The sequence below is a fragment of the Lepisma saccharinum genome, chromosome 16 (genome assembly GCF_977018435.1).
Source record: "Lepisma saccharinum chromosome 16, izLepSacc3.1, whole genome shotgun sequence".
Lineage (NCBI taxonomy): Eukaryota > Metazoa > Arthropoda > Insecta > Zygentoma > Lepismatidae > Lepisma > Lepisma saccharinum.
In genome coordinates this window covers 1,457,848-1,481,305 of record NC_139244.1, presented here as the reverse complement: position 1 = coordinate 1,481,305, position 23,458 = coordinate 1,457,848, and the positions used below count along the sequence as shown (strand labels likewise).

Below are 23,458 nucleotides of genomic sequence, written 5' to 3'. Positions count from 1 at the left end.
GATTTAGAGAAAAAAAATGAACAGTAGACGTTACTCTTTCGAACATTTCCAATGCTTTGAACCGACTTCCTATCCTACATAGAGTAGTTCTGGACAATCCCACCAGATGGCATATCGGATAATTTTAATCGCAAATTGCGGTTTTACAAGAACAAAAGAAAATATCTTCCTTACATTGCGGAAATTAGCACGCTACGTTCTTCAGAAGTTATTTCAAAATCAGAAACAATTTGAGTTATTTCTGATAGAATACATGTGTTAAAAGGAAACGTGTTATGTGAAAAAACAACAACTTTTGTGTGCTTGTAAAACGTTTAAGTTCAACTTGTGCACAATAATCTAATCGGTTTTGATTGATTGAATAATTCACATGGTTTATTTTACTTCGCATATCTTCCACTCAAGATGTGGATGAGTGATGATATGATGAAATTGATGAAGGAACTGTCACAAGGAATACCCATGGCCAGCACAGGATTCAAACCTGGGACCACTGGCGTCGTAGCACTAACCACTCCGCCATGGAGGCTGGCTGGTAAGCTAATAGGGACTTTACCTATAACTTGAATTGAGACCGAACCACTGTGCAATGTTCCGCCACTGAAGATCGAACCCGGATCCTCTTCCTTACAAGGCAAGTGCATTTCCATTCAAATATTTTTTGACTAATGAAATTGAACTTTGCAGGCGTTTTCAAAAGTTTGGCTGTGACAATGGATAATTTAACTGGTACACTATATAACCGTAGTTCAAATACAAAAGAGCTTAAATATATTAGTAATGTTTTATATTCTGATACGCAAGATTGGTTGCCGGCCTCATTGGTGCAGTGGTTAGCGCTACGACACTAAGGGTCCCGGGTTCGACTCTCGACCTAAGCATAGGTGTTCTTTGCGCGTGTCCCTTAATCAATTTCCTCATCTTTGCGATTAGCGAAAAGTGACAGAAAAGCGAAGTAAAATAAACCAAGTCAATCAAAAGCATCCGAAATTGAAGTGTTTGTGCCTAATTTTCCGTGTCTTATTTTCACTAACAAGAACATTGAATATTGTATATAAACATATCAAACGTTACAAAATAAAACACGTATCTAGCTGCAGTTGTCTTTATTCGTCCCAAGAGGCAGTAAATTGAACCCCACAGATGTCCAGAAATTTTGCAGTTCGTATTACAATTTCAGTTAAAATATTTCAAGACTCCAGCAATTTTTTTTGAGCTGGTGAGGGGGAAATGTTAGTTCCTGACGCTTAGGCTCCGGGAAAAGTGACAGGTTCTGGAACCTCGTAGAAGTGAGCGGATTCATATTTCTTCTTTATAGCTCTCGTAGCTCTCGAAGCGTGTTCCTTGTTGGTCGTTTCAATAAGCACCTTCATCTGGAAGCAGAATAGATTACCGTATATTACAATGTTAATTTTCCACGAGACGTGTACCATCCGAGTGACAGTCAAATGAAAGCCTTAATTTGTTTCTTTTTGTTTTTGATTTAGTTGATTTATGCTGTTAAAGTTTCACAACTTTGCTGCATTTTACCAAAGACCCATTACTGATCCACATAAAGTCCCAGTACCATTACAGAAAAACATAGCTCGGAAACTACATTCAATAGAACAACGGAGGAATTTCAGCCAACAATAATTTTCAACAAGATGGAGCACCCCCTCATTGCTCCAAGGATGTTCGAGGTCTTCTGGATAGGCATTTACCTGGCAGGTTAATAGGACGCGATGGACCTATTCCCTGGCCACCGCGCTCTCCTGATATCACACCCTTGGATTTCTTCTTCTGGGGGTATGTCAAAGATTGTTTTTTTTACCGCACTCCTGTTTCAGATGTTGCTACTCTTCGAAGAAGAATAACGGAGAGTATCCTAACTGTTACTGGTGATATGCTGTGGCGTTTATGGGCAGAAGTGGATTACCGGCCTTGATGTTCTGAGAGAAACTAGAGGAATATATGGCATTTAAACGTGGAGAGTTGTAGTTCATTTTGCAATCAACAGCATTGTTCCATTGCATGTTGTTTCCGAGCTGTATTTTTTGTAATGGTGCCGGGACTTTATGAACACCCTGTAGTTTCAAGTCTGAATTGGTACCTGCATACCTCAAGAAGAAGAATATTAGGAATCTATGTTCAGTCCCATGTGAGCTACCGCGAAGGCCTTTCCACCCATCTGCCTGCGAACTGAGGCCATCGTCGAACTTCCTCCTCTATTGGTAAACGTCCTGGCGTGGTAAGCATGCATAGACACATTGATTTTCATTTGCCGTAGAATGTCTATAAGTTTTAGGCTCCCAGAGGGCACTTCGCTTGTGCATGCAGGAGGCACCATCTTTAAAATGACAGAAATGACGTTGCGAAACTCACTTGATCAGTGTTGCAGCCTTGAGGTCGTTTTGTAAATGACAGTTCATACCTCATGTAAATATAAGCTGTTTACAGTCTGTCCTGCAATTTTTGTTGGACTTTTAAGGTTTTTCATTTGTCTCTCCCTCGTATTATTACAGGTGGTCCATAAGTCTAAGACATATGTTGTAATGGCTCAGTTATAGCACGTCTGCAAAGTTGAAGCACGTGGTTCAGTATGTTGTTGTGTCAGAGAAAGCGATGTTCAATTGTTCTATATCGACCAACCTGCATGTAATCTACTAATGACAGCGCATTGGGAAATTTTTTCCTTCTTAGTAAAGAGAGCAAAAAGAAAGACGTGTATATAATCTCAACTTTTAAAATTTGCACTATTCAATGAATACATTATGAATTAATTACAGCTGATGTGAATTGAAGATGATCGAATTTTAATCGTGAAAGCAGAAAGAGAGCCTATATTCCAAGCGCTGAGGTCTCCCGCACGTGAGCAGAAGAACGAAACGCATCGAGTGGGAGGAGCTTCTCTGTTACGTTAAGCTAGGTTTGCGCAGATGGACGCGCCCTTGCCTGCCGCGCCTGCGCAGAAGATCCGAGCCTCTCTCCGGGGTCGATGCATTTACCTCGTCGTTGAAGACGTCCGTGCTGGGGGACGTTCTCTCCCGGACGATTTCCTTGATCTGGACGCCCAGCTCGGCCAGCATGGTCTCCAGCTCGTTGAGCCCTTCAAGGCGGTCGCCGACGGTGACCTTGAACTTGAGCAGCCGCCCGTCCATCATGAGGCCCCGCTCCAGGCACTTCCCCAGGATGGCCGTGTCGATGTTGCCGCCTGTCAGCACCGTCACCACTCTGAAAACGCATTTAAAAGTTCATCAAAACTATTCTAGCACAATTTTCCCTGGTCTGCTATAAGTTTTCTAACAATTCAATATTGCATAAAATTCAATCAAGAAGACCTAGGTGGGCAGGCCATGTGGCACGAATGGGATAGGAGAGAAGAGATTCTTGTTGGGAAGCCTGATGGTAAGAGACATGTAGGAAGGCCACGACGAAGATAACGTTTACATGGACCTAAAGGATATCTGTAAGGATGGAAACGATTGGATTGATCAGATGGAAGACTTGTGTTGCCGTAGCCGTAAACCTTCGGGTTTAACAAGGCTAGAGAGTTTCTTAGAGCGGACTGCAGAAGGAAAAATTAACGATATTATCTCCTCTTGCAATGTTAATTGTCTACTGCTCGTATTCACTAATCTCTAAACGTCTTTCTAGCCCCTTTACAAATTTTTGTAATGTAGAACTTCGAATAGATGAATTAATAACTAATATAGGCTTATACAATACATATCACACCCAATTAATAACTTTATATTAGCCTTCCACTCCTTACCTAGTATCTTTTATTTAATATCATTTCCTCAATACTCTTATTAACCTTATTCCTACTAACTTGTCCTCTCTAACTTTGAGACCCAATGATTAAAAAAAAATAGACAAAATACTGTTTGTTCTTCCACACTGGGTTGACTTATAGTGTTTCGAGCCATTGCTATGAAGGCCGCTTGTTTGATTGCCCTTATAACTATAAGCAAGGTGTACGAGTGAAATTTAATATTAAAACGAAATTACTATAATCTCCTGTTGGTCAAATAAAGTGTAAGGAAGTCTTAATTATGTAAAGATTTAATTGTATAATTTAATTGTTTCATTATTATTTATTGTATTTATTTAGGGGGTTTATATTCTTATAATCATCATTTATGTAGTCTCAAGCCTTCAGGCATTATGTTGTTAAATAAACCTCTTTACTATCAAGCCTTTTATGTATAAGTCCTCTAAACCTACAATTTTACGGCTTAAGCTTTCCACTGCCATATCTTTATATTTCTGCTAGGTTAATATACAGACTTCAGTTGCAAGCCTTGTGTCCTAATGAAGGGCAATATTTGTTAGTGAATAATTATAAAGGAAGTGCAATAAGAAGCTGGTAATACCCTTACTTTCCAATTCAATTCTTTGCGTATGAACACGATACAGAATTTATTTTAAAGTGAGTACACTTCCTTTGCAAGCGACTGCAACCAAAGACACGGACATACTTTTTCCCTTTGAGGTCGTTGAGCAGTCCTGCGAGCACCGCTGCCACTCCAACTGCCCCAGCGCCCTCCACGATCGACTTCTCCAGCTCCACCAATCGCAGGATGGCCAAGGGGATCCACTCCTCGTTTACAGTCACCTGCAACGTTAACAAATTTACCTGTAAAATGCCTCAAAGATTTTCACTGCACTGTTTAAAGCGGTCCACATTTCCAGTATTAAGTCTGGTTGCACCCAGTGTTCACCCAGCCTCATAGCGGCCGGAGCGTGTTGCTGATCACATCATCTCCAGAAATGGCCGAGATCGATAATGTGTGGTGCCCTAACCCCAGATCCCCTAAATGTGCCTTCACGACACGGTGCTATACTGCACGGGGAACTTTACCGTTTCTACCTTGGTTTTGTATAAGAGTCATTCCATGGCAAATCTACACAGATATGTGCAATTTCCAACCTGACCATCTCCGATTTTCATGAAATTTGGGGAGTTGAAACTATGCATGGAACTTAGTAACTATGAAAATTTTGAGTCTCGTGCGTCTCGTAATTGTTAAATTATTCAAGGTCAAAGTTCGCATAAATTGCCCCTTTTGAGCCCGCTTAGCTGTACTAAATGTGCTGTAACTCCGCCAATATTTTACCTAGGAAGCTCAAATAAAGCTTATTGTACAGGGAATTGAACAAGCTTTCCAGTGATATATAATAAGCATACCTTTGGATAAAAATATAATTTTGTCACGTGACCTTGACCTTTGACCTTGAATATCTCAAAACATGTTATCACCAAAAATCGTAAAAAAAAATATATTTGGTCCCTCATGTCATACTCTAAAACATATCAAAAAATCATTCTGGGACTGCAATGGGATCAGAAGATACAAAATAATATGTGTAACTATGTGACTGATAAAAGACTCATTACATGAACTCTGACGAGTCAAAAGTCCTTTAACAGCCCTACAAAATTTAAAGGAAGTATCCTGGTCATGAGAGAAATAGGATAGGCACAGGGAGATCGCTAGCTGTGTGTGTCTAGCGCAGGTCCGGCACATTGTTGACCGCCATATTGAATTCAACGCAAACATGATTTTCTGATATGTTTTAGAGTATGGCATGAGAAACCAAATATATTTTTTTCACGATTTTTGGTGGTGACATGTTTTGAGATATTCAAGGTCAAAGGTCAAGGTCACGTGACAAAATTATATTTTTATCCAAAGGTAGGCTTGTTATATATCACTGGAAAGCTTGTTCAATTCCCTGTACAATAAGCTTTATTTGAGCTTCCTAGGCGAAATAGTGGCGGAGTTACAGCACATTTAGTATAGCTGAGCGGGCTCAAAAAGGGAAATTTATGCGAACTTTGACCTTGAATAATTTAACAATTACAAGACGTATGAGACTAAAACCTTTCACAGTTACAAAGTTCCATGCATAGTTTCAACTCCCCAAATTTCATGAAAATCGGAGATGGTAAGGTTGTGTTGATTTCGCATGGAATGACTCACAAGCAGCCTCAGAGAAACGGAATTTTCTATCCTGTATTCAACTACGCGGTGCAAATTCAAGGTTGCATGTATTTTTTTGTCGGATAGTACACTACATGCAATAATACAGAAATGTAAATGCATGAGTTGAAACAGAACATGCATATAGTCTGTAGCCCAGGTAAAATGTTTAAGTTCATCATCGAGAAAGATGCAGGAAACTGCATAAAAACGCATCAAATGATGCAGCTCGACACAGAAAGCAATACTCATTTGCATCATATGATGCACTTGGGGCTTACCTTTACAAACGATACTCAAAAATGCATCAGACTATAAACCTGATTCTTGGTAAAGGCTGAAAAACACATTTAGTGCATCAATCAATGCGTTTCTGGTGCATCAAATAATTTGATGCATTTATTTTTCTGTGTGGCACGCAGGCAATATCATGCCAAGAGGTTCATGCAGGCGGAAGTCCATAGATTCAACTCCTCCTCCTAAAATCATCTCGGTACAAGTCGGATTTTATACGTTATGCTCATTCCAGGCGACAGACCTTGCTTTTAACGTTACACAGTCTGTCCGTAAGCATATAGGGCCTCCCGACGGTGCAGGGGTAGCGTCGTCGCCTTGTAATCAAGGGTCTCCGGTTCGATACCCGGTGGAGGTACATAGTGATTCGGATCCAACTTTAGACTGTAGGACCAGTCCCGATTAGCCTTACTGTGCATAAAGTGGACTTAAAAACACCAACTCAATCAATACCCGTAAGCATACTAAAGAGATTGTCGATTTCCGACAGGAAATACAGCTGGCAACCCTAACTGTGCTTCACGGCTGCATACATACAGGATAGAAGGTGCCTTTTTATGGGTGCTAGATGATTCAAAGGAAAGTTGTTTGTACGTGCTGTGAAACTTTGACTGAAATGTACAGGGACGCCCTCTATAATATATACGGGGTGATCCGAGGAAAAATATTTTGAATTTGGAGGAAAGAAGCGCTTACCACTCTGTCGATGATAGGGATGGCAGTGACGAAGGAGTTGTACCCGACGGTGGGCACGGCCAGTCCGTCCGCCAGCGTCCGTTCGATCGGGGTGAACACTGGCTTCCCCGCTCTCTTGGCGGCCGCGAAACTAGCGCAGCGGTTCGACTCTATTCCCTGCAAAGACAACAACCTGTAAGTGAGATGCTCCAAGTATCATATTACCCTAGTATTTGGCTTAAGTATAAGGGGAAGTCAAATGAAAGCGCCAACAAGAAGTTTCAGTGAAAATGTATTCCATCAGAAGTAATTTAGTGCGACACAAGACGGTGTTAGGTAATAATCAAAATCTAATCTAATACGTAATGCAATAGAATCAGCAGCTAATGAAAGTATATGACACCATAAACCAAGAAAAAGTAAGCCATGTTTGATAATGAATGTCATAATCTAATAGAAATAAGAAATCAGGCTAGACTTAGGTGGTTAAATAACTCTGATGATACAAATTTAAGCAATTATAATAGAATAAAGCGAGAAGTTAACCGCACGTTTAGATGTAAAAAAAGAGATTACTTGAATAGCAAAATTAGTGAAATTGAAACAAACAGCAAAAATAAAAATATCAGAGATTTATATAAAGGTGTAAATGAATTTAGAAAGGGGTGGCAACCTAAAGTAAACTTGATAAAAGATAAAGACGGTGATTTTTTGGCTGATCCAAGTGATATTTTAAATAGATGGAAGAACTTAAATGTTCATGTAGGAGATAAATCAGAAGTAAATGAAGTTCAGACAACAGAACCTTTAGTTCCAGAAACTAACTTGACTGAAGTTAAAGATTCTATTAAAAGGCTAAAGAATAAAAAAGAACCTGGGATTGATTTAATACCAGTTGCTTTGATTAAATATGGTGGAAATTCGTTAATTTATTTAATATGGAATAAAGAAGAAATCCCTCAACAGTGGAAAGAATTCATAATTGTTCCTGTGTTTAAGAAAGGTGATAAAATGAACTGCAATAATTACCGTGGAATTTCTCTACTCTCAACAACATATAAAATATTATCTAACATTCTTTTAACAAGACTAACCCCATATGCTAATGAAATTATAGGTGATTATCAATGTGGATTTAAACGTAACAGATCAACTACAGATCAAATTTTTCACATCAGACAGACACTTGAAAAAAAGTGGGAATATAATCAAAGTGTCCATCAGCTATTCATTGATTTCAAAAAAGGAAATGTTATTTGTTTAAAACAGATAAATTATATAATATATTAGTAGAGTTTGGAATACCTAAGAAGCTTGTTAGTATGATAAAAGTATGCACCAGTGAAACAGAAAGTAAAATTCGTGTGGGTATTAATGTGTCTGACAAATTTACAATTCATGGTGGGTTAAAACAAGGAGATACATTATCTCCATTGCTCTTTAATTTTGCCTTAGAATATGCTGTTAAGAAGGTATAAAGAAACTAAAGAAGGACTAAAATTAAACGGTGTGACTCAGTTGCTGGCATATGCAGATGATGTAGACTTATTAGGGGATGATATAAATACAATTAAGAATAATGCTAAAATATTTTTCAAAACTGCTAAAGAGATAGGTTTGGAAGTTAACATAGAAAAAACTAAATATATGCTTACAGGCCGAAACCAAGTGTTGGGTAATAATCAAAATATAATTATTGATAACAACTCGTTTGAACCAGTTTCCAATTCAAATACTTAGGAGTAATATTAACAAATGAAAATGATATTAAAGAGGAAATAAAAAGTAGGCTTAATTCAGGAAATGCATGTTACTTCTCTCTTCATAAACTTTTGTCTTCTCGTTTAATATCTAAGAAACTAAAAGTTAAAATATACAAAACAGTAATTTTGCCTGTAGTATTACATGGCTGTGAAACTTGGTCCCTTACATTGTAAGAACATAAATTGAGAGTATTTGAAAATAAGATCCTTAGGAAAATATTTGGAACTAAAAGGGATGAGGAGACAGGTGAGTGGAGAAGTTTACATAATTTAGAACTACATAATTTGTATTCATGTCCAGATATTATTAGAATGATTAAATCAAGAAGACAGGTGGGCAGGCTATGTGACACGAATGGGAGAGCAAAGAAGAGTTTACAGGATTCTGTTGGGAAACTTGATGGTAAGAGACCTGTAGGAAGGCCAAGACGAATATGGAGGGACAACGTTGAGATGGACCTAAAGGAAATCGGTAGGGATGGAAATGAGTATATAGATCTTGCTCAAGATAGGGACAGATGGAAGGCCTGTGTTGCTGCAGCCATGAACCTTCGGGTTTAAGAAGGCTAGAGAGTTAGTTATTTAGACACAAGAAGGGTTGGTGTTTACGTGTACATTTTCAGTAGCCAGTTCCTATTTTGCCATCTTCTCCTGCCTTTGACGTTCTTTTTATTAGGAATATTGGGCCAAGTAGGGGTTATAATCCCCATCAAGTCCCCCTTCGAACACTTTTGGGTTAATACCATTCTTGCCGGCTGCTGACGGATTCACAGTCTTACCCAGTCGCATACTTCATCGTCCGATTTCAACGAATGTCTCCCTTGAGGCCGCTAGAAATGTGAAAATTACATAGGAAAGGATCTGGGATGTAGGGAGGATGTTGTACTTCCCAGCCAAAGAAAAGACAGACATGCGACGATGAATTTCTCGTCCTCCAGCACCCTCAGAAGTGAAAAGTAACCCCGCCTTTCTCTTCTTCTTTACTCGCCTCTATTCTGATGTTGGAGGAATACATATCTCGCGAACCTCACTTCGTGCCTACTAAACAAAGAAGGCGTAAGTTGCCCTCCTTCCCCACTATTATATTGTGAGTACGAAACTTATCTTTCTGCTTTTCTCATGCGCGCCTTGTAAATTTAGAAGTAGCAACCCCTGTAGAGAAGGGGTGATTATAACACCGTGCTTGCTCTATCAGGCAGTGAGCGGCTTCAGTGTGATACGTGGAGTGCCAAAAGCGGCCGGTGCAGCGAATGTTGTGCGCGCGCGGTTGTATACCGTCTTCAAGAATGTATAGAAAAGTATATCCCATCCCAGGAATATGTAGTGCTAGGCCGCGCAGAAAAGAGGGTGGATCAGTGGGCAGAGCGAAGCCAAGGAAGGAGTCGCTTCCCCCTCTACGCAATCCCGTTCCCTCTCACGTGTTCATTGGTACAGCCGTCTAGCGTCAGTACAGCTGACCGCTCAGGAGAAGATCCCTGACGGAAGTAAAGTGACGTAGTGGCAGGCGACTCCACTATTAGGGTTGGGGGTGTGCACCCTGAATGAAAAACACATGTGGCCTCGCTGTAACCGGTGCAGCGACGCAAGTCGTTTAGGGTTACCACAAGTTCTCCTTTACCCGGACGAATCCTGTTCTTCGGGTACTAAAAATGCTCCGGGCGGGTTTCTAGGAAAATTTGGAAATATCCGATTTTTTGGGGTATAGACAACTGCTTAACTTCAAAATTAGTAACAACATGTTATTTTTAAATAATTGTTTATTTTCTTTTCGTTTTCAAAATACAACACTCTCATTTGCAAGCGCAAAGAAAATAAACTTTTCTTGCAACAAAGAAAAATTGTTGGACCTTTGCGTCTCTTCTGTTGTCACCGCCGCGCCGCGTGAGGTTTTGATTTGAAAGCATTTGTGACATCTACCGCGGCTCTTGGTGAGCAGCAAGTTTCTGACAATAGGTAAGAATACGCGGCTTCCTTTGATTTGAGTTTCATGACGGAATTCAGAAATAAACAGTATTTTTTAACTGCCATACTCTTAGTTGTTACATGGCAGTGGAGAAGTGAAGTTCTGTCGATAAGCGATCTGAACTATGCCAAAATGCAAATGTGTTTTTAGTGACGACTTACAAAAACGGTTTCTTGACTTTAGGCGTGGAAGAAACAACTCCGAGGCACAATGTCAATTTATGTTATTCTTTTAAAGTAAGATACCAAGCTTCACAACCGTATACTATTACGGAAATAGTGAATACATATTAGAATATTCAGACATTTGCCTACAGTGAGGCCTATTATTAGTTATACGGAAACGGTGTAAAATTATTTTACAGGGGGGGGGGGGTGATCTATAGGCCCACCAAAACACCAGTAAGCACAAAACGTGTGTCTTCGTCTAAAGTTCACAACATTTTGCAATCTAAAAATGCCTTCTTTTTAAAGTTTGTCAACTGGTAACCCTAAAGTCGTTGCCGTATATTCTTTTAAAATCCTTTGAAATACAGTCTAAATAATGCACAGGATAAGCAATACAAAAGTATTCTGGCCACTGAAAGAAAAGCAGCAAACTGTTGCTGAGGACACACGCTCTGCGTGATTGACGCAAATCAACTCCCACGCACTTCGAAAATCCGCAGCGGAAGGCTTTCTGCTACCCCTAAAATCTGCAAATGGACCGGTCCTTACCTTCACACCCGCTACCCGTTAGCCCTCGTTTGGGGATCTTCTCGTGAGCGGTGAGCTGTACTTGCGCAGAGACTGTTTTTCGTTGGCTTGTTCCAGAGCTATCCGTTACAGAGTATGTAATAGCGATCGTGGTTTACAAACCATGTAGCCCGTTGCAAAAATGCACGAGAATGTTAAGACTTACTTGAAGCCTGTCGTAGTAATCTAGTTCTATCTTTCTCCTGATTTTCTACCGTCATTTTTTTCTCTGTTTCACTTTTCTCTTCCTCTTTATCTCTATCGTTTCCGTTCTTCCTCTCTTTCTTTCGCTTCCCCATTTTCTTAATCTCTCTCGCTTTTTCTTCTTCTGATTCTATTTCTTTCTCTCTATCCTTCCTCTTTCCCTCTCTCATCCTTTCTTCACTTTCTCTGTCTTTTTCGTTCTTTCTTTGGGCCTCCCCGATGGCGCAGTGGTAGCGTCGTCGCCTTGTAATCAAGGGGTACAGGGTTCGTTACCCGATGCAGGCACAAAGTAGTTCGGATCCACTTTAAACTGTAGGTCCAGTCCCGATTAACCTTACTGCGCACGAAGTGGACTTAAAACATCAAATCAATGCAATGTAATCGTTCTATCTTTGATTCTGTACCTCTTTTTATAAATTTCTCGTACCTCTCTCTTTGTGATACTCATTCCCGATGATTTCTCATGTACGCTATTGTCCGACCTACATTTTCCAACTTATTTAATCAAATCACCAAGAAAAGTTAAGCAAAGTAACAAAATATGTAAATAAATTGTTGACGAGTGTACTTACGATGACCTTGACGTCTGGCTTCATGGCCTTCATGACGACAGCCACCCCCGCGAGCAGGCTGCCCCCTCCGATGCTGCAGAGGACCACATCCACGTCCGGTACTTGCTCTAGGATCTCCATGCCCACTGTTCCTTGCCCCGCTATGCAGTGCGGGTGGTCGAAGCTGCAGGGGAAGAGCGGGGAATCATTTTAATAGAGCCGGCCAAATCTGGATAAAAATTTTAATAATCTGGATATCGGATAATTTTCTACCTGATTTCAATATCCGGATATCGGATATTCTAATATCCGAATTTCGATATCCGGATATCGGATATTCTAATATCCTGATATCAATAACACAACGTATCTAGAAATATAATCAGTTACTCTCGCTATGTTTGAGTAAGTCACATGAAAAACGAGGCTAATATGAATCAAATTGTCGTAAGCTGTTCCTTCTAATGTTTGTCTCCTCGTCTGGACTAGTCTTTAGCCTATCGGATTGTGTAGAAGAAACGCTGTCACCTTATGATGTAGGTGTCCCGGGTGGAGTCATATAATGGTTGGGATTCTATCTTAGATCCATTCCCAATTGGCCTATCTGTGAATAAAGCAAACTTTTTGTTACCTCGATAAGACTGGGAGTGTCTTGTGGCTCTCTCTTCTCGTCTCAACAAGACGGAAAGTGTGCATTCTCGTTCCTGGACAAGTCTCAAATATCTCGTTCCTGTATCGACAAGTCTGAAGGGTCTCGTTTCTATATCGACAAGTCTCAAATGTCTCGTTTCTGTCTCGATAAGTATCACGTGTCTTGATTAGTATCAAGTGTCTCGTTTCTGTCTCGATAAGTATCAAGTGTCTCGTTTCTGTCTCGATAAGTATCAAGTGTCTCGTTTCTGTCTCGACAAGTCTCAAGTGTATCGTTTCTGTCTCGATATGTATCACGTGTCTCGATATGTATCACGTGTCTCGTTTCTGTCTCGATAAGTATCAAGTGTCTTGTTTCTGTCTCGATAAGTATCAAGTGTCTCGTTTCTGTTTCGATATGTATCACGTGTCTCGATTAGTATCAAGTGTCTCGTTTCTGTCTCGATAAGTATCAAGTGTCTCGTTTCTGACTCGACAAGTCTCAAGTGTATCGTTTATGTCTCGATATGTATCACGTGTCTCGATTAGTATCAAGTGTCTCGTTTCTGTATCGATAAGTATCACGTGTCTCGATAAGTATCAAGTGTCTCGTTTCTGTTTCGATATGTATTGTCTCGATTAGTATCAAGTGTCTCGTTTCTGTCTCGACAAGTCTCAAGTGTCTCGTTTCTGTCTCGATATGTATCACGTGTCTCGATTAGTATCAAGTGTCTCGTTTCTGTCTCGATACGTATCACGTGTCTCGATAAGTATCACGTGTCTCGATTAGTATCAAGTGTCTCGTTTCTGTCTCGATAAGTATCAAGTGTCTCGATTAGTATAAAATGTCTCGTTTCTGTCTCGACAAGTCTCAAGTGTCTCGTTTTTGTCTCGATAAGTATCACGTGTCTCGATTAGTATCAAGTGTCTCGTTTCTGTCTCGACAAGTATCAAGTGTTTCGTTCCCATATCGACAAGTCTCAAGTGTATCGTTTCTGTCTCGATTACTATCAAGTGTCTCGATTACTATCAAGTGTCTCGTTTTGTCTCGACAAGTCCCGAAGTGTTTCGTTCGTGTCTCGACAAGCCTCGAAGTCCCTAGTTCCGTTGTCTTGAAGATCCGCAGCCGGGTCTGCGACCGAGCGCGTTACGTTGCAGACTTTCGATCTGGCCACCGAAGTTCCCGGATTTAAATCCCGTGATGGGCGCGGGTGCTCCTTGCGAGCATCCCTTCGTCAGTTTCATCACGTCATCATCCTTCCTCGACGACGCTAAACGAGAGAGAGCCAAATGCACGTAAGAGCCGCTCACCCGTTGACGTAGGTGAAGCCCTCCTTCTTGGCGAGTCTGAGGGCGAGGAACTTCGCCTCCGCCATGTCCTTGCCCTGCACGATGACGTTGGCTTTGAGGTCCTTGCAGCGCTCGATCTTGAGGATCGGGGCGATCACTGGCATCACCACCGTCACGGGGATGCCCAGGCGGTGGCCGTGGTAGGCGAGCGCCTGCGCGTGGTTGCCGGCCGACGCCGCTATCACGCCCCTCTTGCGCTCGTCGCTGTTCAGCATCATCATTGCGTACAGGCCTCCTCGCTCCTTGAAACTGCAACAAGAAACATGAAACTACACTGGGATCATTCAACAATGATTGGGGGAGGAAAGAGAAAGATGTTAATCTACACACGCGCGCAAAAATATTTATAGGGTGGTGCCAGTGACTGTGAACTGTCAACCTACTTTTGCACCACCCTGTGTATAATATATTATACAGAGCATTCCATGACATTCGCTACGAGATTCGGCGGCAAGCGGTCCGGTATGAACGCTTGTCTTTCCCGGTGAACGGGTCAGCGACAGTCGCTAGAGTCGACTATTAAAATTACAGTTTTCATATTTTTTACTAACCTTGACTACAGAAGGTGTTGAAAATGATGTCCCTCTGCTGCAACACATTCCTGGCATCTCCGAAGGAAATTGGCATTTACACGTGCAAGTTCGTCTACTGTAATTCTCCCGATTTTTCGTACAAAACGCGGACCCGTTCACCGGGAAAGACAAGCGCTGATGCCGGGCCGCTTGCCGCCGTATATAATATAATAATATAAAATATATAATAATAATTAAAATGTCATAATAATAAACCAACTTTATTCCAAAATAATAATAGCTAATAAAAATAATTTGCTGCTGTTATATCCTTGAAAAGGCTTACTCAAACCAGCAGATGAGTGAATATCCAGCACAATTTTTTATTTTTTTAAATTTTTTTACATATTTCATCAATGTGTTCTGAAATGCACAATTATTATATTTTTTTATTAAATTTTAAATACCTTCAAGAAAGAGCTTTAAAAGTTAGATGGAAATTTTAGCCATAAAGTTGTTGTTGTTTGACCTTAAAAGTTAATTTTTGGAATTTTGAAAACTGTGTGTGTAGCCTGGTGCGTGTACTGTAACCTCAATCGCGAACGTAACGCGCTATGAAGCTGGAGATCCTAGGTTTGTACTCCTATCAAGGGGAATTTCAACTTTATTGAACAGGGGAATGTAAAAGTTGGAAAGGCAATTTTGGGACAATCATATTCATAAGGGAATTTTCAGCCTGACCCAGGAACAACACTGGAAAGAGGACATCAGGAGTGAAAAGGGACGGGTCACGGGTGGGCTGCGTTTCCGAGAATAAATCTTTTTTTGATCGAGTTTCAGAATTCGAAATTTCTGAAAACTCTAGCTCGATCATTTCAGCACTATCTCCCTGTTGTAATTTTTTTGAAACTTCGAATAAATTTTTGAAAATGAGTTACAGATTTTGGTTTCTGAACTTCCATTAATCCAACATGCCAAAAGTTTCGGTGGGGGGTTGAACCCTAGAAACCCCCCTCTAAATACGGCCATGGGCAGTTACATTTGTAATATTGTAGGACGGGAATGGTCCATGTCACATTCATCTTTTCCATTCTCTCCGATTCTCATTCTTTTCCAAGTGTAGACCCTCCCAGACCGTATTTTAACCCCCCAAAATTTTCACAAAGGCCAAATTTATAGTCATTTTGGCGCTGTATTTACACTCATACTCCCTTAAAGATGCCCTTCCACCCCATAGAGAGAATATAACGGAAAACTCCTACTCGCAGATGTGAAGTTCCGTTCCCAATCAGAAGGATTTCAGTAATTATGGTCGGACTTCAAGCTGTACGCTGACCTCCGTGTCGGGATTGTTAGCACAGCGCGCTACGACGCCAGGGATCCCAAGTTCGAATCCCGGCCTGGGGATGGGTGATCTTCGTGAGTGTCCCTTCATGAATTTCATCAGCTTGCATAGAGTGAATGCATTTGCGATTCCTCGTGGCCATAACGATAGTGTTCCTTTCGTGTTTCTATTGTTATAATCTTAAACATCTTTCCAATGAACAATTTATACCACCATATGTACAAAAATTGAAGCCCGTCTTACCTGCCTGTGTACTGAAGCTGCTCCTTCTTCAGGTAAAGATCAATCCCTGTTTGGTCGAACATGTGGGATTTCTGGAAGATAAGTCATTGTAGCAGCTGGAAACACTGGCACTTTATGAAACAAGTTTATTGCAGAAACAATGCCTTAAAACATTTCACACTACTGAACAAAACAGTTAAAATATAATGTTTAAAAAAGTTTACGCCTATTTCTAATTGCAAAAGATTTCAACCATGAAGAAATACAGTGCCTTTCTACAGAGCATTCCCTGATATTCGCTACGAGACTCGGCAGAAAGCTGCCCGGCGTCAGCGCTTGTCTTTCCCGATGAACGGGTTCCGCGACAGTCGCTGGCTAGTCCGTTTTTTTCGCTCTCCCTGCCTTCGCTCTCTTACCCCTTCTGTTGACGTTGCAGACTGACGCCAGTATAATCTTCCCTCGGAAGTTGTGTTGTGTCGTGTCCGTGTGTTGAAGATCGTGGCTTAATATGGCACCACACAAATGTTAACATTACAACAAAGGATTTATCTTGTCGAGTGTTACTTCGGAAAGAGGAATTGTGAAGAAGTGTGACGACGTTTTGCAACGAAATTTCCTGGTGTTCCTGTTCCACATAGGACCACTATATTAAACCTCATAAAAAGGTTTAGAGTAACAGGGTCAGTTCTGAATAAAAGTGGAAAGAAAAATGGGAAAATAAAGTATACAAAGAGAATCCGCGCACCATCCGTGAGTTAAAAGAGAGTATTGTACGAGAATTACAGTAGACGAACTTGCAAGTGTAAATGCCAATTTCCTTCAGAGATGCCAGGAATGTGTTTCAGCAGAGGAACATAATTTTCAACACCTTCTGTAGTCAAGGTTAGTTCACAATATGAAAACTGCAATTTTCATAGCAGACTCTAGCGACTGTCGCTGACCCGTTCACCGGGAAAGACATGCGCTGATGCCGGGCAGCTTGCCGCCGAGTCTCGTAGCGAATGTCGCCACTTTTTCTCATTTTAGTATTTTTAATATTACGTTATAAGTATAAGTAAAACAGTATTTATGTTATATTACTCATAATCCACAATGACTACTTTTTGTATCGTATAAATTTTGTCCTTCTCCCCAAATTCGTTTAGAAGAAGAAAAATGAAAAGCATTTTGGGCGAACTTCCCCTCCTTTACCTTACAAACTCCGAATTTACCGTATATATTTGCTATAATGAGGTTTGTGGACCAATATAGAACTTTATGCATGTAAAACTGAAAGAATTGTACTTCTTCATCCATAAGCTTGCACATTGATGCAATATAATTATTTGCAATGCACAAGAACATATTTAAACGCTTCGCGTGGTCGAAACTACTTGACAAGGATGTTGCTGATTCATATCGAGATAAGTTTAGACAATATTTTTAGAAATTACATATTTCTTGACCACACTTCACGTGTACTGAGTACTCACGTGGCATGGCGTAGGTGGAAGGAGATCCTTGATTTTGAAAAATGCCGCCGTGACTTCTGCGAAACCGACAACGCGGGGATTCCTAGGGGTGCACCAGGGGTCTTCCAAGTCCTGAAAGAAGAGACATTCATCATTTTCGATGGTCCAACCTGTCAAAACTTAACAGGCAACTTTCATAATATAAAACGAAAGTGTATAGATAATGACGAAATTTGAAGAGAAACCTTAGAAGATTCGAACCCAGGATCTCTGGTTTCGGATCACTCTCTAATAACAGCCGGATCAATGAAGTCTGAAGTATAATAGGATATTTCAACATTTCTCATTAACGCATTATATTGTTAGCTAATAATATTTTATTATTGCTATTGTATACTTATTGTGAATATGTTCAATGCAAAATTTGATTTTATTTAATTTCTTGTTATCCTAATATTTAATAATTCAATTATTGAATAATAAAGCCTTGTCCAAATCACGTAATAACAATGTGAATATCGAAATACATTTTAAAATTAAAGTCATGCCCCACCCACATCTCTGACAGCCACCAATTGACTCACCCCCCAGCAGCGCCGGCACTGGATATGCGGTTGTTTTTCAGAGTAGATTAAGTTGTAGGAATTTCAGTCTTTTTTCCAGGAACTCCCCAACAATGGCAATTTACGCTTGCCTGTAGGGTGGAATTCATAAATATTGCCAAGCAAATTGTCCATTACCATCTTCATCCCGTTCAAGGATTGAAACAAACCGCCAAATAAGTCACTGTCAACCTCTGCACCAGCATACGTAGAAATCCAATTCTTAAGAAGCACGTAGGATGCAAGATAAATTTTAACGGAAATAGTCAAGGACAATGTGGCGAGCAATATTTGTTAATCCCACGGTACAAGTGGAAATTGCATGTTATGCTACTGTAACAAAATTGAAATTTGAGGGAACACTTACGTCAGGTTTCAGCGAATCCCCCATCCTGAAATAGACGGAAAGGAAAAGCATCAATTCATGTCTGATGTTAAGGAGGTACTTTGAAGACTATATTGTTGTTACCACATTAGAACTGATCTTAATAACACTACTTTCTATCTCCAGTTTACTTTGATTAATATAGCGTACAGAGCATTCCCTGACATTCGGTACGAGACTCGGCGGCAAGCGGCCCGGCATCAGCGCTTGTCTTTCCCGGTGAACGGGTCCGCGACAGTTGCTTAGATTAAACCTCGTAAAGAAGTTTAGAGTAACAGGATCAGTTTTGAATAAAAGTGGAAAGAAAAATGGGGAAATGAAGTATACAAAGACAATCCGCACACCATCCGTGAGTCAAAAGAGAGTATTATACGAAAAATCGGGAGAATTACAGTAGACGAACTTGCACGTGTAAATGCCAATTTCCTTCGGAGATGCCAGGAATGTGTTGCAGCAGAGGGACATCATTTTCAACACCTTCTGTAGTCAAGGTTAGTACACAATATGAAAACTGTAATTTTCATAGCCGACTCTAGCGACTGTTGCTGACCCGTTCACCGGGAGAGACATGCGCTGATGCCGGGCCGCTTGCCGCCGAGTCTCGTTGCGAATGTCAGGGAATGCTCTGTGTATATATATGAAGGTCGTCTCAAGGATTTTCAGAACATTTTCTTATCGAGTGTTGCAATTTCCCTTGTTCTTACTTTTGTTTCAATATTGTAGCACTATCGAATCGAAAGAGTTGTAACTAACTAACTAAATCTGTAGGCTTCTTAAACCCGAGAGTTTAAGGCTGCAGCAGCACAAGGCTTCCATCACTGACTATCCTGGCAAGATCTATCCAATCTTTTCCATCTGTACCGATTTCCTACAGGTCCTTCCGTTATCTCTCCATCTTCGTCTTGGTCTTCCTACAGGTCTTTACCATCAGGTTTCCCAACAAGAATCCTGTAAACTCCTCTTTCCTCTCCCATTCGTGCCACATGGCCTGCCCACCTAAGTCTTCTTGATTTAATTATTCGAAAGAATTGTAAACTTTTTAATTATTTACTAACTTTTTATTGTGAGTGCTGCACGAGGAATACGTTACGGTACTAAGTGTAAGAAACAGATTTCATTAGTATTAAGTTTCCTATCAAAATGGCAACGAGCAAAAGGAATACCAACATGACAATGCTACATTGACATACTCACTGAGAATATACTCACTATTATGCTTATATGTTCCAAGTAACTTCATAACTATAATGATTTCAAAGATATTGATAGGTGATATAGAAATATATATATATATATACAGGTATTGGACAAAATAATGGAAACACGAGTCAGAAGTGGGACATATTTTCAATGTGCCTGGTAATACTGAGCACGCGGAAATCAACCTTCTCTTGTTTGTTGCAGGTAGTATGGACTGTGCACTGACAGTAGAGTGAGGCAGTGTGGTAGTGCACGTTGTTCAGGTGTAGTGAGTGACCAGTATAGCCGACCTGACGGAGTTTGAAAGAGGTCGAATTGTTGGTGCCCGTTTCACTGGAGCATCTGTGAGCAAAACAGCGAAGTTATGCGGTGTAACACGAGGCACGGTCTCGAAAGTCATGACCGGATACACAGTGCACGGTGAAACAGGGTCTGCGAAGCACAATAGTTGTTGAAAGACGAAGCTGCAGGAAAGGGACCGCCGGGCCTTGAAGCGTATTGTGACGTTGCAGAAGAAAACAATGGCCTCCAAAGTGACTACAGAACTTAATCAGCACCTAAACACCCCGTGTCATGCAAAACAGTGAGGCGGGAACTGCATCAAATGGGTATCCATGGGCGTGTTGCTATTGCCAAGTCCCTAATAACTGAGACGAGTGCTCGAAGGTGACGTGCATGATGCAATGACCACAAAACTTGGACGTTGGAGGACTGGAAACATGTCATTTGGTCAGACTAGTCAACCTTTACCCTCTTCCCCACTACTGGACGCGTGTTTGTATGGCGAACACCCTCAGCAGCATACGATGTGGATTGTCACCGCCCGACTGTCAAACATGGTGGCGGCTCTATTATGGTCTGGGGCATTATATCATGGTATTCGGCAGCCCCCTTGTCACATTACACAGTCGTGTCTCATAAGCAGTGTATAGAGAACTCTTGGATAACCACCTAATGGTGCAAACCTTATTTCCAAACCGGAATGCCATCTTCCAGGATGATAATGCCCCCATTCATACTGCTGGCACTGTTCAACAGTGGTTTCCAGAGCATGCTGATGAAGTTCAACATCTTCCCTGGCCCACCCAGTCCCCAGACCTGAATATCATCGAGCCTCTGTGGGCTGTTTTGGAATCCAGGGTTCGGCGTCGATTTCCACCTTCTTCGTCTCTACCTGAGCTGGAGGCTGTGCTACGTGAAGAATGACTTCAAATTCCACTCACCACCATTCAAGACTTGTATCGGTCTATTCCGTCCCGAATCCAAGTTGTATTGCATGCTAAAGGTGGCCCAACACCGTATTAATACATGATGTTCCGACTTCCACAGGTGTTTCCATTATTTTGTCCAATACCTGTATATTTCATTGTATACATTGTTTTTGTGTTTGGAGAATAGTCTGATGAACTCACATTCAACATGCAAACATGCATCAATATTTTTCAAATAAACATATCGTAACATAAATTATCAGTATTTCAAATGAATAGGAACATTTATTAACTTCGTGGGCTGTTTGTAGAGTAAACACATATTATTATTTTAATACAATCTCGTTTTAAGCAAAATCAGGAAGTAAATTACACTAAAATTGATTTGTGACAACTCTTCAATTCAAGAAAGCAAAGTTTTATGATCATAAATATCGATATCCTTACCTTAGAGTTTGACTACCGGCCAAGTTGATGTTCAAAGGTTAGATGATCTTGAAAATGCTTACACAGGAATCTTCGTATTGCTGCGAACTAGAACCACTAGAACCGCAGAAGATATGAACTAGATGACTATTACATTTTGAAATGAGAAGGAAAGGGCAACTTGGGAAGAGAGGCGGGTTTTGCAAAGATGGCTGGCTTTAATGTTTACTGAACAATGTTTGACCAAAGTTTCTAGCACGTACCCCATAGGTCCTCCCAAAGACGTCACTCTGTGCTCCACTTACGACATCCATATTATCCTTATTATTTGGGATTGCGTCAGTAGCTATTTTCCTCACATCCCCACAGGTTGTAGAATTATAAAAAAATTGAAAATTACGATGAACAATTTGCCTACTATTATCTATGCTGTTGGCTATAGAGGCCATTACTCGGCAAATCTCAGCTGCAATGAGTCTGTCATTTGTTAATGTTTTCTTATCAGATTATGTTACATCAATTTTTCATGACATTTTATATTCAGCACTAACTGTGTATTTGGCTTCCTAAGACGAATCATACTTCTTCTGTAGGCAGTTAAGAAAGACACAATTTTGCGAATCTAAATATGTCAACCATATCTGAAATATTGCATGAATAAATTTGGGGAATGGGGATTTGAAACCCAGAAACCGCTCTTGGCACGATCGTTGATAACTTTGTTAGATTCGGTTAGATTAGATGAGCAATATTATAATTATGATTAAAATTCGTTATTCATGTGCAAAGCTCAGCTTTTTTTCTTAAATAATAGGCTATATCTATTGCAGTTCAGTAAAGAGGATGTGATATATTTCTTTTAAATACAAAATATTGAGTATCACATAATCAAAATAATTCATCCAATTTAATCTTACTTATTTCTATTTCAACAATTTTATTATCTATCAAAAGTCAACATTATGGTTAATCTACCGGTCGAAACGCATTGCATAATTTATATAAGAATGGGGTTTCCAAATTTGGTTAAGAATTTAACCAAATGTACGTAATAATACATTTTCCTCTGAGAGTATTTTACATCCAAACCCATGATTTCATTACTTTAAATGTATATTTGCAATAGTCTTGGGTTAGGATAGATAGGTTCAATAGTTTAACCTAATGTTAGGTACGGCTTGAATTGAAAATAAGAAATTTTATTCTTTCTTTAGGTAGTCTAAATAAAACATTTATGTTTTTGCTTTTATACAATAATAACATGGCCAAGTTAATAGAGAACCTGATTAGGCAAAGTAATTGGTAGGAAACAGAACTACCAGTATTATAATGAAATAAGAAAAGTTTGATTGTTTCCTATTGTACTATCTCTTTCCTCAGGGTAATGTTCAGTTTTCAAATCACTGTGAAATGTGCTGAATTATTGCTTTGTTTACAAGTCATTTACGTTATTTTAAAATTAATGTGAGTAATGTGCACACTAAGAAAATTTGATCTGAGATTACCACTTACTATTCTCACTGTTGTTATGTATGGTTGTTGAGAACTTGAACGTTAAAAGCCCAAGTAGTTTCCTGTCAGTAAATCAGATCCTTGTACTTGTAGGTCATGTAATTCAGCTATACTCGTACCACATGGTTTTTCTCAAAGCAAATACTAACTTTAACGCGGACTGCAGATGACATTTATATATAGCTGCTGTTGTTTTGTAAAAGTTGATAGACATATACAGAGCACCCACAGATTTAGGCCTGTTTAGAGCTAAAACAATAAACATTATTATTATTATTATTATTATTGTTTTAGCTCTCAACTATGTGCATTTCCTGAACTAGATATGCATTAGTCTACCTTATGTCCAAGGAGGTTAATTAGTATTAGTTTGAATTTGGGTCTAAACCAGAGAAAAAATGCTACTTACGAGATTTGCACTCTGGATTTTCATTAGATAAAATTCTTGCCTTGAACTTG

General features: G+C 40.0%; 1 protein-coding gene across 3 annotated transcripts; it reads right to left on the bottom strand.

The window, feature by feature from the left end:
* Positions 1-1,091: 1,091 nt before the first annotated feature.
* On the bottom strand, positions 1,092-23,429 carry LOC145999840 (L-threonine ammonia-lyase-like). Of its 3 annotated transcripts, none has more exons than XM_083137104.1 (10): positions 23,409-23,429; positions 18,633-18,657; positions 17,685-17,795; positions 16,234-16,304; positions 14,095-14,382; positions 12,175-12,337; positions 6,960-7,115; positions 4,464-4,600; positions 2,988-3,213; positions 1,092-1,373 (listed from the first exon to the last, which is right to left on the bottom strand). In XM_083137104.1, exons 2-10 carry the CDS (start codon positions 18,654-18,656, stop codon positions 1,248-1,250), a joined length of 1,302 nt encoding a protein of 433 aa, XP_082993230.1. In that variant the 5' UTR covers position 18,657; positions 23,409-23,429; the 3' UTR covers positions 1,092-1,247. The 3 variants fall into 3 exon arrangements, with proteins under 3 accessions (XP_082993230.1, XP_082993229.1, XP_082993231.1); XM_083137103.1 differs by lacking the exon at positions 23,409-23,429 and adding an exon at positions 21,509-21,696; XM_083137105.1 differs by lacking the exons at positions 18,633-18,657; positions 23,409-23,429 and adding an exon at positions 21,509-21,696.
* Positions 23,430-23,458: the final 29 nt, after the last annotated feature.